An 18,319-nucleotide genomic window follows, 5' to 3' on the forward strand; every position below is an offset into this window, starting at 1 on the left:
CTTAGCCCTCAACTACTCGAGCCATGACCAATGCGATCATTCTGTGGAAACAATTTTCTTAACTTTCAAAGCATTCAGGTTAACTTAAACCCGTGTTCTGATGCCTTCCCAGTGATTTGTTGTAGGAAAGGTTTGAACGTGGGTGGTAAAACGCGCAACATCGCTTTCTAACATTCTGCAACAATGTTGCAAATTAAACAAGTTCACGTCTCACCGTAGCTTTAGTTTACGGCTCACCTTTCTTTCAAAAGGGCGTGATATATAAGTCTGGGCTTTTTCTCGATCCACTAACTTCTTCTAAAATTGTGGAAAAGATACCATATTTCAACAAATGATAAAGAACTAAGTTTTGCTATTCCGAGTATTTAAACAGCTTTAACAGGGATTTTTTGGGGAGCGTTTAGTCCAAAAAGTTTCCAAATATCATTTTTTTAAAAAAGGAGAAGTCTAAAGACGACTACACTGACTCAAACAACGTCTATTTAAAACTTTCTTAAACGATATTTCCGCTGGCCAGACCAGCCTTCTTCGGTAGATGTTAAAAAATAAAAGATAAAATAAAATAATAAATAAAATTTTTAAAAAATATTATGAACTAGATTGAGAATGTAGCAGTACCAAAGCTTAAGTCAGTGACATGAGATACAGTGGAAAATAACAAGGTAAAAAAGGTAAGGAAGCTCACGATCCAAAGGCCAAAACGGACGGAGCTTATCCCAGTTTCCTTAGCATGAAGCATGCTAGGAATATTGCTACTATCCTCCTTGACGGGATGCAGTCCATCGCAGCGTTACCCCCTAGCGGAATGTCGCCAGTACCCAATTATACACCTGGGCCGAGTTGTTCAAAGCCGGGTTAAGATAACCCTGGGTTAGTGCGAAATTTGAATTCAGATTTGAAAGCTTAAAAAGCATTTCAGTTTTAATTCTTTTTGTCTACAAGTTGATGATTGAAAGCTCTAAATATAACAGAGAACATTATCCGAGAAAATGCTTTTGAACACAAGAAAGAGAATTTAACTCCGGGTTAAGCGCTAATAGGCCTTCGATCAACTGGGCCCTGGGTGAAGAGAGACAAAGTGGAGTAAAGTTCCTTTTTTAAGGAAGCAACACGATGGGCGAGGCCTATACCCCAGGCCTCCAGATCTGGAGTTCGAGGTGTTGACCGCTCGGCCACACACCTCCACCAACAAGCCGTTGATTTAAAGTGCTTCAACAAACATGACCAGGCAGCATTATTACTGAATCGACCACCAGTTGCCCCACGTATAACACAAAAAAGCTTACTAATATTTTTTCCTGCTTGACAGTGAAAGTTAACCTCCAGATATTTGTGAGTTTGTCCACATGGATTTCCATACACCTCATTCGCAGCTTCAAGCTCACAAAAATTTTTGCCTTCGCATTTCTCCTTCACCATGTCTGCAGACTTAGAGAAACTAATTGAAAGAATTGGGAGAAAGTTGCTCAATTAACGACTAGCACATTTCTTGAGGAAACACCCAAGTATAAGCTTTAAACAGCAAGCTATTTCCAAACCCGCCTTTAACCGACTATAAACACTCCATAAAAACCTTATCCCATGAAAAATATGGAAATATATGACATTTTTTTCTTGAAGGCGAGGGAGGGGGGGCACAGTCTTGTCGAGCGATCGCAAATCTGAGTGACTGCCTTCTAGCCAGGAGAGTAATTTAGTTGCCCTTTAAAGTGCTTTTTTCTCCCTTTTTCTAACTTCTTTTATTTACTCTTTTTCTACTTGTCTTAAATTGAGAACAAAATGTGTGTGCGAACATTCGGCAATCTTCATGCCTCGTCTTAAAATCCATCAGTGGTCACTTTATTAGGAATAAGTGAAAGGAGAAAAAAAATAGGAATGGCACCACACCCCCTTCCCCCACATCGCATACAACTTTTTTGCAGAACTTCAGAGGTTAATTCGGTGAACAACGACAGCAAAACCATGACTATAAATCAAGCAATTCAATATGATTGTTTGGCTCTCCTAGTAAAACCAGAATTGGAGAAAAAACACGAGGATAAGTTTGTTTTGCTCTTGGGCCATCGTAGATAAACATATTCAACTTACTAATTTTTATAAACTTGGCGTTTCGTATGCTACTCAACATACATTTTGAAAAGTGATAATGATATATAGTACCGTTGCAATTTTGAAATCTATAGATTAACTTTTAAGTTTTGTGCTTAATCTCGGTAGTTTTCAAAATTGTAACGCCGGGTACTTTTGAAAATGTATGTTGAGTAGCATACGAAACGTTAAGTTTATAAAAACGAGTAAGTTCGATATGTTTATCACTGCTGTTTGTGTTCTCATCAAGTTTGTTATTGTTTCGTAGTAAATATTTTAGCTATGTGATGATAGTTTAGATTGCTTACAGGCATCTATCGTTTTCAGCTAGCTTGTCACCACAAGTCCACTTGTCTTTTCGTCCATAGTTTGCGTCCACTACCTGTATTTTCTGGTCTTCAGGGCATGTTATATTCTCCGGCGGGTTAAACTCACAGATGGCTTTCGTGATCAATTCTGTTCAGCAATGATAAACAGTAAAGTTGAAGATTAACTACAACAGTTATTAATAAACTTGAACTCCCGATCGCCCCAGGTTTAATAGGGAATACGGATTCTAGAATCCGAGAAATTTTTGCTTGTGGAATCAGGAATCTTGTTCTTTGGAATCCGAAATACAGCTCAAGGAATCCAGAATCCTACTAACGACTGGAATCCGGAATTCAAGTCGCTGACGATGTCTGGAATCCAGTACCTGGAATCTGGAATCCACGGCGAGGAATCCAGAATCTAAGACTGACTTGGATTCACTTACATGGGGTGATCCCGAACTGTGTCATTTTTGTCCAAACCAATCCACTATCCAGTGGTTTTCTGTGACGCTGAAGAAACGAATTTATAATGTCATGTAGAAACATCTTGTGCAACCAAATATTTGGTTACTGTAAATGCTCTACTTAGCGTCCGGGACGCTTACTTAATGAATTTCCACGTAGACGAAGGGCCTTTTATTCAATGGAAGGGAGAGGAAATATCTTCAAAGTGGTATGATGAAATCCGGTCTGTAACATATCTCAAAGCTTACCTGACTTGCAAAGGTAATACACCTGTAAATATTTTGTAACACCTTGGCATTCGGGTGGGTCCTCGTACTCGTCTTTGCTAGATACCAATGTGCAAGAGTTGGAATCGTCACATGATTCTTGCACCGAGAGTATCGTATTCTCATAATCAGCATGGCACGTGGTGTTAATTAGTTGATCACCCTCGATGCACGTGTCTGGGAGATGGCGTCCATAACTGGCCCAGACCGTTGATATGACAAATTGTGGAGGACATTTCAATGTCCTTGCAGGATCACCGTCGCAAATTGTCTCCACGTAAAATTCTGTGAGTACGGTCATAAAAAAAAAAAATTATAATTCCATGAATCCTCATTTTTGACCTTAGAATTGAAATTTGAAAATAAATTCTAGTCTCAAAAGGTCGCAGACTTTTTAGTATTGTAGCTTTCGACTGTCTCGCATAGTCTTCATCATAGCAATGAAAGCTCAGTGTTGTCACGTGAATTAGTAATAACCCCATCTCTTGTTTAGGGTTGAACGATGGCTCTGATATGAGTGACCTCCTTGATTTTTCTTTTCATGTCCACCGTCTCCTAGTCAATGATCTTGACCCCCCACCCAGTCAATCTAATGACTGGATTTGGACTGGTGTTCCCAGATTGCGGAAAGTACTGCAAAGTGCTAAAAAATCTGAGACCTTATGAGGCAAGAACATTTTTTCAATTTTTTATGTTGGTAATTTTTAAGGGACAGGTTCACGGTTCAGCGCATGCTCATTAATTAATTACTTTTTCCCAATTTATTATTAATTCTATCGGCTAATAATGCCACTCACATGCATCTCAGCGATCTCAGAATGTATTTCAAAGTAGAAGTATATTTCAGAGTAACCTGAAGTATATAAAATGTCTGAGCAAGTCCACGGCTACAAACCAATGAGTGGTGCCGGATCAGGAAGGAGGAGTACTAAAATCGCAGAAAAAATGTTTGATTCCATGGTTGATGAATTTACAGCTGTTTGCACGTAAGTTGATCAAGTGACTGCCAGGGGAGTGTGCAGATTGGTTCTTTGACAAAATTATGACATGATCATATTGCTTGCATGGACGATACAGCATGTCCCGGTAGAAAAACAGCATTTTGATAAATGAGCATGTGCTGAACAGTGAAACCTTTCTTTTAACCCTTTCACTGCCAGAGTGGATGATGGAGTTTGTGAGGTGGTTCTAACTTTTGAGTCTGTGGACAAAATCCTATGGTACGACCATTCAAATGAAATCTCTTTGGAAGTACTTTCATTTGGAGTTATTTGTTTTAAAAAATTTTACAAAATAAAATTTGGGATTTTTGTCGAATTTGACTTTGGTCATATTGGGCAGTGAAAGGGTTAAGGTATTCAGTATGCCGGGGCTGAGGCCATATCCACACATCTCGACTAGTAAGTCGATCGTGGTTATCGCTGCATAGAAACTTACGCGTTTACACGCTGCCATCTACATACCAATCCTTGTTAAGATGATCGCAAACATACGTTTATGTTTGACAGACTTAAAGCAAGGGGCACACATACACCAACCCAGGGCCTGGCCAGTACCTCACACATGCACATAGTCATATCACCCAGGTAGTGGCAGACATAGAAAACTGTTTCGTCCTTACTGGGACTCTCGACGGTAAAGGGTCTTTGAGACACGGTTAGCCCGTTCATAGAGCCGACAGCTATGCCATGCTGATGAGCCCCAGTAAGGGTGAAACAGCTGTCCATGGCTGCCACTGCCGGAGTGATATGGCTGTGCGCATGCGTAAGGTATTGGCCAGGCCGTGGGTTGGTGTATTCCCACAGGATTGGTTTAGGACACCAAAATGGCCGCCGTTTCACTGTTTTGGAATACCAATATGGCGGACGTGACGTCACGTGAAAACGCTCTATTAACGAAACCAATAAATCTTTGCAGCGACAGGGGAGGGGCTGGATGATTTCAATTCGCAATGCATGGTCTCGTTAATCTTAACCAAGCAAAGGGTGAGCCTTAGGGGAGAGGACCCAACGTGAGTTTAAGGCTTTGCTTAGTCTTTCGTTTTCATGAGAGTATATCACAATAAAGCCTTTCGTTTACAATTGAATGTGCTTATCATGCCAGTTGCTGAAAAGCTTAACAACGAAGCTAAACCTACTCGTGAGTATAATGCTATTTTTCAAAAACAAAAGTTTAGATTGTGACCGGGATCGTAGCTGCGATTTATGCCACTAGTCCAAGTGTGTGGTTTTCTCAACCTCGTTCCCAGGTTACTCTCTTTTGCCTCGAGAAAGGAGCAAGAGAGAGACCCTGGGAACGAGGTTGTGGCTTTGCTTTATCTCTTTATCATAGTCTACCGTAAAATTCAGAAAATAAGCCCCTCCATGTGTAAGCCCCTCCAAATATAAGCCCCCCAAGCTGATAACGCGAAAAACCCCCCGTTAAATCGCCCCTCCAAATATAAGCCCCCCGGGGGCTTGTACTTGCAAAATTGCCCTCAAATACAAAGTAAAACAAAGCAAAAACGTTAAATTTACTTCTAACTATAAGGCTAGCCCAGTCGATTTTGAAACGCAAGTTTCCCTCCCTAGCTAAGCCGCTCCGAATATAAGCACCTCCAAAAATAAACCTCTCAAAAAGGGCCTTTGGGAAATATAAGCCCCGGGGCTTATTTTCGGAATTTTACGGTAGTTCTTTACGATGTTTTTATTTACCACTTGTCGCTTCTGATTCGTGGACAACAGAACTTGTGAAAAAACTAAAAATGACGAAAAACACGGCACCCTACAAAAAAAGAAAAGAGAATGAAATGAATAAATACTAAGTTTGCAAGGAAATGGCCGTAAAAAACGGACTTCTATTGCCTTAGGGGAAAGGGTGGTTTCAGTTTCGGGTTTGTACGTCGCTGTTTCGAACTTTGTCATGTTGGTCCATCCGTGAAAAGCTGTTGTGATGTCACTGCAAAGGTTTAGCTACTTTGCAAGAACTTCCAAACCTATTGCAACACTAGAGAGGGATTAATTTTTAAGGACTTTTGTCATAGTTTGGCAGTTTTTACTCGATCAGGAGCTCCTGCCTCCACTGATCGTTGCTTAAGTTCCCGAATAGTTAGAAGAGGCCTGTTGAAACAGAACAGGGGTCTCCAAACACCACTACCAGGTTCTCTTTTGTAAGTGTGGCTCAATTATTTTCACCCTCGATCGCTTTCCGTTTTTTCCTGTTCGATACGCTTATGAGGAACTACGTGATACGCCTATAAGCAGAATCCGCACGGTAAGTAGCATACGTACTTTCCCACAGCTATTTTCAAGGGCGAATTTAGGGGTGATCCCAGGGGGACCGCGGCCCCCTTTTTGGTGAAATTTTGCATGATTTTAAAACAATTCTCAGTTAACAGGAGAATCTATATAGCTGACAACTCTAAAGCCACCACTTTGTTAATTTTCTGGATCCACCTAGCCTACGTGTAGCCGCACCCTTTCCCCCCTCGGTTTTCCCTTTGCCGAGGGGAGGTTGCGGGTACGTGTAGGCTAGATCCACCATGGATTTTACCCCCAAACGGTACGATGAGTAGCCCCGTCACTGTTTTAGAAGATTCCCGCACCCACTTCGATGTGATGTTCCCTCCTTCTCATATCTCGAGCTTTAGGTACAGAATTCTTTGTTCATTCTTGTTAAGAAATCAATTGAACACTTAAAAATTCAAGAGAGGACTTAAGTAAGAAAAAAAATTAATGCAACGTAGCACGGTGATACATAACAAAAGGATAGTATCAGTCGAACGGTTTTAAACAAATCAACATAACTAGAGCTAGCATTGCAAAGTAACGCCGACGTGTGTCACCACCTAACCAGGACAAAACACTTCTTCATGAGGTTGACTAAAGATGTGCCTGTAAACGCCACGATTGCCCATGAAAATGATAATTTTAATAAAAGTAATCACCTAGGTTAAGGCGAGTAAAGTGATGATTAGTCGCATGTGTAAAGTTAACAATGAATGTTATCCTTGAACTTTATGTTATGTACATGAAAATATTGCTGTACCTTTGATCTTGAAGCCAGCATACCTGAGTATACTTGACCTATATAACAAAATCTACGATGGTGTTTAACTCAGTGTTCTCTTTTAACGTAATAAACTGTGCGCGTTAGCTCTTCAATGAAATCTTCTATATTAAGACAACTGACGTGTTTTTGATTTGGTTGTCTGTCCAATGAATCAATAACAAGTTCTTGTGTAAAAGCACCTGTTTGGATATTGATTATGACCCGCTAAAGAGACACGCCTTAGGCCTCGTTCCGTTGGTCGAGTCCCCTACAGATTACTATCCGGTTTCAATCGTCTACGCGATTTCGCAAAATCCGTCTGATCCAAAATACACCACTCTAGAGAGCGGTGTTGCTATGAGCGAATTCGTTTGTTCCGTGTGGACGGAAGGCAGATTCGTGTGAAAACAATGTTGGGTTTTGAAATATTCGAGTTCGTGTGGACGGGGCAATTGTCATACCCGCAAAATCTTGCGCGCGCGCCAAGAGTGCGAGGACTCCTCCCGTCGCAGTGGAACCCCCCTCCCCCGGGAGAAACCACAGCCCCGGTTCAGGCAGCAACATGTGTCACTCGAGGTGGCTACTAGCCTGCGAGCAAGCTCTCGTATTTGGGCGAGCCCGGCGAGAACGCGCGAGCGAGGGGTCGGGAAGAGACTTACCTAGGAAGATCGAAGGGCCTCTGCTCGCAGGGTAATACCGACCTGTCTCTATCGCCAATTTGTGATTACTTAGACGGAGTTTAGTTAGAGTTATCCGGTGTCAGATGTTGGTGACCTGACGGAGATAATCTTCACATGTATAATATTTTCGATTGTTTTAAATTTTGTAGGTGGCTATACACATTACGTACACATGGCCCCGGCGTCAAAATAACATCGACCTTTTCGACGAAATCCAAAATGTCACTGTCGGCAAGAAAAGAATTAATCTCCCGCCAAAGTCTCTGTCTGAGAAGGAAAAAGCAAATTCTCCTCAGCCGGGTCGTTCAATAACGCGTGTTGGCTAGTTAAAGGAACCGTGTGGTATGGGTTTCGAACGCATGCATGGAAAACTAGGTTGCTAATAGTCCCGCTAACAGTCTGGAGTAGGGTCAAAATCCTCGAACTCATGTTACATTTCAAACTAACGGATCATGTGATAAGAAATGAGTATGATAAACAAACATAACAGTTAAATACCTGGAGTGGTATGACTGATATCACTTGAGCTTAATTTAAAACGTATTTATGAATTAGCATAATATACCCAAAAAGATTTAACAAAAATATTTATAAGATAAATATCATTTTATATTGGTTTTGCCAACAAAAACAAAATTGTTACCCGCAAATCTTTTTTTACGCTGACGGGTATTAAGTCGTGAATGCAGCTTTAAGTGGATGAATTAAAGTATTTTCCGCATTTTTGAGGAAACAAAGCTTGAAGCAGAATACATGAATCACAATGGCCCAAGAATCTTACAGAAAGCTTGAACAAGATCAAAATGCTGTAACGAGGAAACGACGTTGTTCGGCGGTCTTTGTTCAGATTGCTTGCCAAGTATCTTTGCTTATTCTTTTGATCATTTGTGTCGTTTCTATAGAAAGGCGAATAACGTTCCTTGAGAAAAGATTCGATTCCATGAAAGAAGAAAACAATGAAGTTTCCTCTAAGAATAAAAAGGGGCTCGCCGAACATGGATCAGCCAACTTTAGATTGTCAAGCTTTATCAAAAAATTGCAATCATTGGAGGAAAGGTAAGACATGCACTAAATAGTACTAGGTGGTCAAAGCTCGCTCAAATTTGAAAGTAGGAAGAAATACGCAAGAATAATTCAATTAACACCAAACTGTATAATTGTTAAGTACTCTCCTGGCTCCCAGAGTTGTCCCGATAACTGTGGCCTGAAACATTTCTCTTACTATACAAGGTATCCTTGTAACGGGAGTGATCAACGAAAACAGCCGGGGCTAAAGCTTAGTGCTCTAGTAAACAGGTTGAATGTAGAACGACTTCTTTCTCTTTGTACTGACACTCAGAAAGTAGCCACTAAAGGAGTTAGAAACAAGGCCATTTAAGAAAGCATTCAACTGTTAAAATACTTGTAACTACCAAGAGTATCTACTTTTTGTTTCGCCGGTATGAAAAATTTGATTAATCTGCCCCTCGGGTTACGGATTCAAAACTGACAATTAGAAGACAAGAATTGGACACATTAAGACAGAGAAGTTCAGGTAAACTGTGCTTCCCAAAAATCCTAAAGAAATCAGATAACTGTAGTGATTTCGAGATATGACATGTTTCGTATTTATTCTAATTTTTGATTAAGTATTATAGACTGAACGCATCAAAACACTGAGTTAATTTTAAAACACATTAAAAGAGTGAGTCAATGTTAAGAAGGAAAAAAGGAATTTAACCTTAAAGCTGGTGGGCACAATCACTTGTCATCGATAGGTACATGGGAGAATTATTTAAGTTTATCGCAGCCCATGCGTGTGGTAAATATATAGACAAATCTCAAAAGCCAGGTTTTAATCCAATATATCTGGCGCCATAGAAGAGAGTTAACAGTCTAAACAATGATTTAAGTTGCTTTTTAAGTCGATTACGAGTTATTTGTCTCTTTGGCTATTAAACATATTCGAGGAGCTCTAGATCTCAGCTGAGCCCTAACCTTGTTGTCAAAAACGTCCTTGAGGGACGCGTAGCAGAAAATCTAGTGTTAGAAGGCATAACTGGTAACGTCGAGCGTTAGCTCTTAAAATAAAGAGTTACAAGTTCAGTGACTTGTGAAACTGACCCCATGAGGCTTACCCGGGGGGAGGGGGGGAGTACTTGGATTAATTTTTGCTGCGTTTGTGCCGCTGGCATCTCAGAGCCCATTAGGGACGACCCATTAGAAAACTTATTGGGGGAAGGCGAAGTACAAAAAAATATTCGCGCAAGGGAAAATTAAATGAAAAAAAATTCATGCACGCCAATTAATCCTAAAAGATATTCATGTTATGGCCTAAAAAAAATTCACACAAGGAATTTGATAACGAAAAAAATTCCTGCGGCTCGAAAATTCCCCTCCCCTCCCCCATAACTTTTCTAACGGTCCGTCCCTTACTGAGTCTATTCTGTGGCCAATTATTGACCCCATCTTAGTCACTTTTTCAAATGTGCGACCCCATCATAGTCAGTCCACCTTAATAATAATAATAATAATAATAATAATAATAATAATAATAATAATAATATTTATCATCATCATCATCATCATTATAATAATAATAATAATAAGCTACAATAGGCTGCTATAGGCTCCTGTTCTCTGGTTGTATATCCACCTTTAGTTCTGGTAAACTCAGCGAACAAGTGAAATATTTTTCAACACGAGAAGAGAAATTTCGTTTCTGAAAAAGGCCTTCTTTTGTAATGTTCTTCTTAATAAATTAACACCAATGGAATAGTAAACCATTTCACATTAAATTATTTATTTTGGGTGTCATTTATGACGTAACCATAGCAACGGTAAGCGTTTCACGTGCGAAGGTAACGTGTTAAGTTTCGTACATATGAGGATATGTATCACGCTTTTGCGCGAAAGCTCACCTGGTAATGCATTAGTGCTTAAATAAATAATCTTAAATAATGCCTTTCATAAGTAACTGGAAATACCTGAAATACCTCTCGCAACCTGTTAATTATTTTAAGACTCAAACGTCTTTTGAATCTTTTGGAAGATTTTTCGACATTGCTTCATTACTTCGCATAGCAGTGACTGAAAATAATCGAGCGTCTTTTGGGGCCGAAGCCAGTAATTTTTTTACTTTACATTCAAAATATTTCAAACTTCAAACCATCCTCACCTTGATTTATGTTAAGTCCCCTTCTTCATAACCGACAGCAAATTCAGGATATGAAGGATTGTTTACTCTAATAAATCTTCTTCGAGTAGCAGTCGTCATCCGTTGAGTGGCATTTCTTCTTTTTTGATATATTTTTAAGCTTTTTCTTCTTCACAAAACGTGTGAAATTTTGCGCCATATTCTTCAGCTCCGCCAACGTCGCCTTTTGTTGTCCCTTTTTCTCCCGATATCTATACAATTGACGTCAACTGAACTGATATCGGTAAACATCTTTCAAATCTGGTCAACGGTACCTGATTACTAAGAATTAATGGGGGGTGGGGGGGGGGGGGGCTGAAGCCAATCACAAAAGGAGAAATATTTTGAACGAATAATAATGTACAGTAGTTCAGTAGCTTTATTTCTCATGTAGCAACTTGCGTCACCACGCCTAAGCGGGGCGGCTCCTAGTTTGCATGGCAATCGAAAGAGAAAGGGAAGGGAATTTAAGCGCGAGACCACGTGCAAGAGAGATGAAAATTAACCAGCAGATTTGATGTAAAAAAAAACAACTGAAAAGAGTGTTTAATTAAACATCTTTTAAATGGTTTAAGTGTCAGGAGTAAATAGGACAGAAAACGTAGATAATGAAGTATTTGAAGCAAACTTACAACTTATATCTTTTTCTTCAAGAGCAAATGAATTGTCCAAAACAATGCACTTAAGGGAAACATCAACAGGTAGGTAATAACTCCTGTTTTAATCGTTATTTTTTCTATTTCTGTGCCTAGACTGTCACACTTTCCCCTGTGTCCAGTAATGCTAATTATCATTCGATGCAACTTCTTCATTTTCATTAGCCAAAAGCCCACCACGTGACCTGCAAATAACTGCCGACAAATAATGGTCTGCTCATGCTCAATATCGTCCAACTGTGTTTGGCTGCAAATAATATTCTGCTCATGTGTAAACGAAACCATGCTTTTCTCCTTCTTGCGATCGCTCTTGCGTTAAAAATGGCAGATCGCTTTGCTTCCCGAAGATACTCATTAGAAAACAAACTTGGTGATCGAATGATAAAACAATTATTGAACTTGGTTATCGCAAAATATCGTGATTTGTCAGTGTCTCGCAGATCAATAATTCATCTGCTCGCCACTGACAAATCACAATAATATTTTCATCAACCTCGTCCTATATTTTTTAACTGTTGACAAATAATATATAACTGCCCTTGAATTTATCATATAATCAGTTATTGTATGATCATTAGGTGACATCAAGGTTGGGCAACCAGTATATACTGGCGAAAGGGAATCTTCACTGTCAAAAGGAGCGACGAAAGAATGGCAATTGGTGCAGCCCCAATTGGGTGTGGCCTACACCCACTGGGGACGAAGCAATTGCTCAGGAGACGCCTCTTTAGTGTACCATGGTATGAGAAATAGATTTATTTCAAACCACCACAAAAAGGTCCAGTTTAAGAAAAGTTGTCTTGATCATACCTTGATATTTTACTCAGAGCTGTACATGTATTGGAGTAATTACAACCACCTTTGCGGTCTCTTTTCAACTTCGGCTCAATTCCTTCGCTCCCGGGTCCGGTCTTGCTTCTCTCCGAGAAGAGACTTTTCGAGAAAGGGGTGGGGAAGGGGTGCGTGGGCTCATTTTTCAAACAGCGGATGGTAACCGTGCCTATTTTCAATTCGAACAACACTATAAAAAATATTAACTTACGCAGCTCCTGACGTACTACGCTGCTTCATTACTTTGGTGTTACCCCTAGAGTTAGCCCGGGTTTTTCCTACCTCGTTTTCCAGGCTTATGGCCGCCAAACCCCTCAGTCCTCCCTCAGGAAATATTGCCCTGCACGCAACCTTGTCAGTCTCCTTGAGTCTTGGTTCACATTTCACCTAGCACAAAGACCAACCACGCGGTCTATTAGACTGCGAGAAGTGTCTAATGTTTCTTTTGAGTCACAGTAGATCGAGAGTACGCGTTAGGGGTGAGCGGTTTCAAAAACGAGGGCGGAAGCCCGGGAGACGAGCATAATATTACTTCGCTCGTATCGGGTGGCTCCGAGAAAAGAAGGACATCTGCCGGCGGTCTAGCTTTATATTTACTCTGTTTGATAAAATAACTGATAAGAGAGAAAGATTCGGATGAAAAATAACCACTTTTTATCTTACGCATTAATGCTTTGCAGGGTATATGGCTAATGGGCATTCCAAACACCGGGGTGGTGGCTCTAACTACATCTGTCTCACAAGTGATGTCAAATATGGCGTACACTCTCATCCCACCAATATTCGCAAATTGAGAGCAACCATCCATGGAACCAAGTACTATACAACCTTCCGAGGTTTTAAGAACCACGTGAATGAACATCTCGTGCCATGTGCTGTGTGTTACGTTGATTCACGTGGATCTCAAATTATGGTCCCCGCTACAAACATGTGCCCGAAGGGGTGGACCGTGGAGTATCGTGGATATCTGATGTCTGGTCATGACCAGAATCATCATTCCAGTCAATTTGTATGCGTTGATGAAAGAGCTGAACCTGGGGGCACGACTTTTGGTGATGGTGCTGCGCTGCATGTAGTACGAAGTCATTGCGGAGCGTTACCTTGCAAGTTGTTTCCCAATGGCTATCAACTGACATGCGTTGTGTGTACAAAACAGTAAACAGTAAACACAATAGGAATTATTTCACTAAAACTAAGAGAAAGTCATTTCGTTAATAGCAATTACTAGATGAGGCTGAGGCTATGAAGAATTCTGCAGATCGAGGAGGATGTTATCGATGGAGTCAAGGCTCATGAGAAAGACAACAAGCTCCGAGATCTGTCGAATTCAATAAACGTTTTATTATTCATTTCAAAGAGATCTTAAAACTCTTCAAGGAGATAATGAGCTTTATTTAGGTCTTTCAGTCTTGTAGATACTTTTCAAAAAGACAGAGGCGACATGTCTCTAAAGCTCTGCACAATGCCGCGTCTGGAAACGAGGTTGATAGGTGGTCTACTGCCAAGCAGCCTCGTTTTCAGGCCAATATGTTTCATCGATCAACCTTGTTTCCAAGCAATTACCGTAAAATTCCGAAAATAAGCCCCGGGGCTTATATTTTTCAAAGGCCCTTTTGAGGGGCTTATTTTTGGAAGGGCTTATCTATGGAAGGAAATTTGCGTTTCAAAATCGATTGGAATAGCCTTATAGTTGGGAGGAAATTGACCGTTTTTCTTTATTTTAGTTTGTATTTGAGGGCAATTTCTAAGTACAAGGTCCCGGGGGGTTTATATTCGGAGGGGCGATTTAACGGAGGGTTTTTTGCGTTACGAGTTTGGGGGGGCTTATATTTGGAGGGACCTATTCATGGAGGGGCTTATTTTCGGAATTTTACGGTGTATCATCGAATCCATCATTGGTTTAAAAGTGTTTAGTTCCTCCTCAAAGGTTTCATAATCAGTCAATCGGCCGACCTCGATAGCAACATTTTAGTGGAAAACTAAACCAAACTAACTTCCCCGAGGATCATCAGAAACATCAGATGAAAAACTTGACAGCTGGAATTACTTAGTATTAAAATGTGTTCTTCGAAATCCAGGTATTCCTTTCTTACACCTTCTATTGACAAATGGTACCCCTTCCACACCGGCTTGTTTATAACTTTGCATCCCTTCGAAATTGTAAATGCATGCTCTTTAAGATATGAATAAACCTCAAACCAGCTATAAAATGTCTCTGTAAGCCCCTTTGGGCCTTTTTACAGACCAAATGATAGAATTTCCTACCCTTTCGTACACTTCAACTGGTGAAATCCGATATCCCTACCCTTTCATATACCTGAAACCTATGAAAAAGCCACCCCTTTCGGGCGGAGCCTTTACGTATAAAACTTTGAAGTAACCCCCAGGGTTGGTTGACAATACATTTTTTTTCGCGGAATCTAAAATCCCCAGCGAGAGAAAACGCTTTTGTTCTTGTCAACCAACATGGCTCGTCAGCTGCAATGAAGCTAGGAATTTTGAAAATATCCTAAAAAAGGATAAGTTGAGAAAGTTCCTGTTTTTCCGGGAAAAAAAAACTTGACCTCCTGTCTTGGAATAACCTGCATGGCTTGGGCAGGCGTCGACAGATCAGGAATGGAAGAGGAAAAGCCAGGGAGAACTTTCTCCCCGTCTCCCCCTCCCCCAATTTTTCCGCCTGTCACCCCGTTACGTTCAGAGTTCAACTTCTACAGCGTCGCAAAATGTTTCCCTTTGTCTCAGGACCGGTATATAACGAACTAAGTCAGTGATCAGCCCCTAGTTGGCTTGGCCCTGAAGGCGGATGCTGGTTCTTTACTTAGAGCCGCGGAAACCTGGGTACATAGGGACAAAAAGGGACAGTTTACTTGAAGAAGTTTACATGAAACACCCTTCCCTAGAGCTGTAGTTTGTCGTCGCTGTTCACATTTGAGTATTTGAAGTCGTTGTCGCTGTTTGCGTTTTGGCGATCGTCTCCTATAAGGTAAGAAGACTTTTCTCAAAATGTCCTAACCATTGACACAGTAAAATTCTAATTATTTGATCGCCCAAAGGACCATGAAAAACTGATCGTGTTAAGGGTCGAAAGAGCTTGCTTGTGACAGACTCGCAGTCTATTTAATACAACCTCAGTTGTTTAATTACAGCTGTAAAGTCTAACTTCTTTCGCCATTGTTCACGATTCTGACTTTGTCTTTGTTGTGGGTAAAATTTGAAGTAGCCATTCTTAGGTTAAACAAAGGTGTCTCACACACAAGTCATGTGATTTGCAAACCCCGGCTCACGGGAAATTTACAAAAACAGGGTAGTACTTGGTGTAAGACTGCCCAAAATCTCCCGGGCCACCGCCCATTACTGCTAGTGCTGTAGTAGCTGTGCTATAGTAGACGCAGTAGTACCTATAGTACCCGTAATACCTGTAGTAGCTGTAGTAGCTGTAGTAGCTGTAGTACCTGTAGTACCCATGGGCCACCGCCCATTACTGCTAGTGCTGTAGTAGCTGTGCTATAGTATACGCAGTAGTACCTATAGTACCCGTAATACCTGTAGTAGCTGTAGTAGCTGTAGTAGCTGTAGTACCTGTAGTGGCCGTAGTACCTGTAGTACCTGTAGTAGCTGTAGTAGCTGTAGTAGCTGTAGCAGCTGTAGTAGCTGTAGTAGCTGTAGTAGCTGTAGTGGCTGTAGTAGCTGTAGTACCTGTAGTAGGTGTAGTAGCTGTAGTACCTGTAGTAGCTGTAGTAGCTGTAGTAACTGTAGTACCTGTAGTACCTGTAGTAGGTGTAGTAGCTATAGTACCTGTAGTAGCTGTAGTAGCTGTAGTAGCTGTAGTAGCTGTAGTAGCTGTAGTAGCTGTAGTACCTGTAGTGGCTGTAGTACCTGTAGTACCTGTAGTAGGTGTAGTAGCTGTAGTAGCTGTAGTAGCTGTAGTAGCTGTAGTACCTGTAGTAGGTGTAGTAGCTGTAGTAGCTGTAGTACCTGTAGTAGCTGTAGTAGCTGTAGTAGCTGTAGTACCTGTAGTAACTGTAGAACCTGTAGTGCCTGTAGTAGGTGTAATAGGTGTAGTAGCTGTAGTAGCTGTAGTAGCTGTAGTACCTGTAGTAGGTGTAGTAGCTGTAGTAGTTGTAGTAGCTGTAGTAGCTGTAGTACCTGTAGTAGCTGTAGTAGCTCTAGTACCTGTAGTAGGTGTAGTACCTGTAGTAGCAGTAGTAGGTGTAGTATCTGTAGTACCTGTAGTAGGTGTAGTAGCTGTAGTAGCTGTAGTACCTTTAGTAGCTGTAGTACCTGTAGTACCCGTAGTACCTGTAGTAGCTGTAGTAGCTGTAGTAGCTGTAGTAGCTGTAGTAGCTGTAGTAGCTGTAGCACCTGTAGTACCTGTAGTAGCGGTAGTACCTATAGTACGTGTAGTACCTGTAGTAGCTGTAGTAGCTGTAGTAGCTGTAGCACCTGTAGTACCTGTAGTAGGTGTAGTAGCTTTAGTACCTGTAGAACCGGAAGTAGGTGTAGTACCTGTAGTAGCTGTAGTACCTGTAGCAGCTGTAGTACCTGTAGTAGCTGTAGTAGCTGTAGTACTTGTAGTAGCTGTAGTAGCTGTAGTAGCTGTAGTACCTATAGTGCCTGTAGTAGCTGTAGGCGAGCCTACCAGGGGCACCCAAAGACAATTTTCTGGTAAATATCTGTGTGGAGAAGCAAATATTGCCAAGAATTTTCTTTTGCTTGAGGAAGGCTAAAAATTCCTAGGTGGACCTTCCATTCATAAAAAATTTTCGATGCTTTGTACCTTATAAATTCCCTACGAATTCTGATTTTTAATGTTTCAAAATCAGTTCCCAGGTTACAATATTTTTCTTAAAAAATGGTCACCTAAATTTTTTTTGGATTCTAAAATCAAATGTGATGGGGAGAGGTAACCAAAAAAACCTCACTTTCGTAAATCGTTAAATTGCAACTAAAATTTTGGAAAAAGTATCACTGAAGCCTTTGTAATTTTGAAAATTGACTTAAGTTCCTCTAGGATGACCGGTCAGACCGGGAGGGCTTTCTATAAGTTGCTCGAGATTTTCCAAAAAGTTTCACATTATTTCTCAAACAAATGCTCAAAAGTTGCCAAAAACAATCAAAAGTTGCTCGAAAAACAAAATCTCTGGTTGGTCTGAAGTTTTGAAAATATGCAAATTGTACAAACAAAAGTAAGATTTCTTAGCATTTTTGTGCAATTTTTCATCGCAACCAGCGTTGCTTAATAACTTTGTCCGGAGTTAAAATCACGAAAGAAATGTAATGAGCCAAAAAAATTGCTTAATGACTTTCTTCACCCGAGACACTCGAGTCAGTCGAGTGAGAATCTGCGTCAATCATTTCAAATTTTCTGTACACACCGCTGACTTATCTTGCGCCCTTAATGTGCCTCGGGGGAGGAGTATTTGTCTCCTTTTTTTACTGGTAATTCGCAAATTGTCTACAAAACATTGTGAAATATGGAACATAGGCTAATTTAAACACTAAGAGCTGCTCCGATATCACAGAATTAGATGATAAAGTTCTAGAGAAATCTTAATCAAAAAGCCAATAGTTGCAATAAAGGAAAGAAGTTGTTCGAAATACGAGAATTTGCCAAAAAGTTGCCGAGCAACTTGTGGCCTGCTTGTGGAAATCTCTAATGACCTAAACGATAACAATTTTGTAGTGCCGCTTAGAATGCATTTCTAGGGTGCAGAAAAGAAAACTCTGGACAGCGTAAAAAGTGTTTCCAACGTACTTTAAAGGAGACAGTCGTTGGGTGCCCCTGAGGCTTTCACCCTTTACTATGTGACATCACCCC

At 40.7% G+C, this 18,319-nt stretch overlaps 3 protein-coding genes across 4 annotated transcripts in view; 2 read left to right on the top strand and 1 right to left on the bottom strand.

Annotated features, from left to right (window-relative positions):
• Nucleotides 1-244: 244 nt before the first annotated feature.
• LOC140951210 (L-rhamnose-binding lectin SML-like) lies at nt 245-7,310 on the bottom strand. The gene is made up of 6 exons (XM_073400438.1): nt 7,157-7,310; nt 5,824-5,893; nt 3,113-3,415; nt 2,397-2,544; nt 1,287-1,438; nt 245-297 (listed from the first exon to the last, which is right to left on the bottom strand). Exons 1-6 carry the CDS (start codon nt 7,175-7,177, stop codon nt 245-247), a joined length of 747 nt encoding a protein of 248 aa, XP_073256539.1. The 5' UTR covers nt 7,178-7,310.
• A 1,257-nt stretch (nt 7,311-8,567) lies between these two features.
• LOC140950982 (uncharacterized) lies at nt 8,568-14,574 on the top strand. Its single transcript, XM_073400197.1, has 4 exons — nt 8,568-8,895; nt 11,669-11,715; nt 12,249-12,410; nt 13,182-14,574. Exons 1-4 carry the CDS (start codon nt 8,603-8,605, stop codon nt 13,658-13,660), a joined length of 981 nt encoding a protein of 326 aa, XP_073256298.1. The 5' UTR covers nt 8,568-8,602; the 3' UTR covers nt 13,661-14,574.
• Nucleotides 14,575-15,370: 796 nt separating this feature from the next.
• The window catches only part of LOC140950417 (uncharacterized), a 17,048-nt gene continuing 14,099 nt past the window's right edge, over nt 15,371-18,319 (top strand). Inside the window, exon 1 of one of the 2 annotated variants that reach the window (XM_073399641.1) lies at nt 15,371-15,484. The gene's annotated coding sequence lies outside the window, so the exon portion shown is untranslated. The remainder of the gene's footprint in view (nt 15,485-18,319) is intronic. The other variant, XM_073399642.1, reaches the window with a different exon arrangement.

The sequence above is a fragment of the Porites lutea genome, chromosome 10, assembly GCF_958299795.1.
Source record: "Porites lutea chromosome 10, jaPorLute2.1, whole genome shotgun sequence".
Taxonomy (NCBI): domain Eukaryota; kingdom Metazoa; phylum Cnidaria; class Anthozoa; order Scleractinia; family Poritidae; genus Porites; species Porites lutea.

Bases quoted from the DNA above. Each gene is read 5' to 3' on its own strand.
- LOC140951210 (XM_073400438.1), bottom strand. From the start codon at position 7,177: ATGCTGGCTTCAAGATCAAAG. The intron at 3,416-5,823 runs GTAAATAAAAAC...CCGTACTCACAG, and splicing joins CGAATCAGAAGCGACAAGTG to AATTTTACGTGGAGACAATT. The intron at 2,545-3,112 runs GTAAGCTTTGAG...ATTGCTGAACAG, and splicing joins GTATTACCTTTGCAAGTCAG to AATTGATCACGAAAGCCATC.
- LOC140950982 (XM_073400197.1), top strand. From the start codon at position 8,603: ATGGCCCAAGAATCTTACAGAAAGCTTGAACAAGATCAAAATGCTGTA. The intron at 8,896-11,668 runs GTAAGACATGCA...TTTTTCTTCAAG, and splicing joins TTGCAATCATTGGAGGAAAG to AGCAAATGAATTGTCCAAAA. The intron at 11,716-12,248 runs GTAGGTAATAAC...TATGATCATTAG, and splicing joins CTTAAGGGAAACATCAACAG to GTGACATCAAGGTTGGGCAA.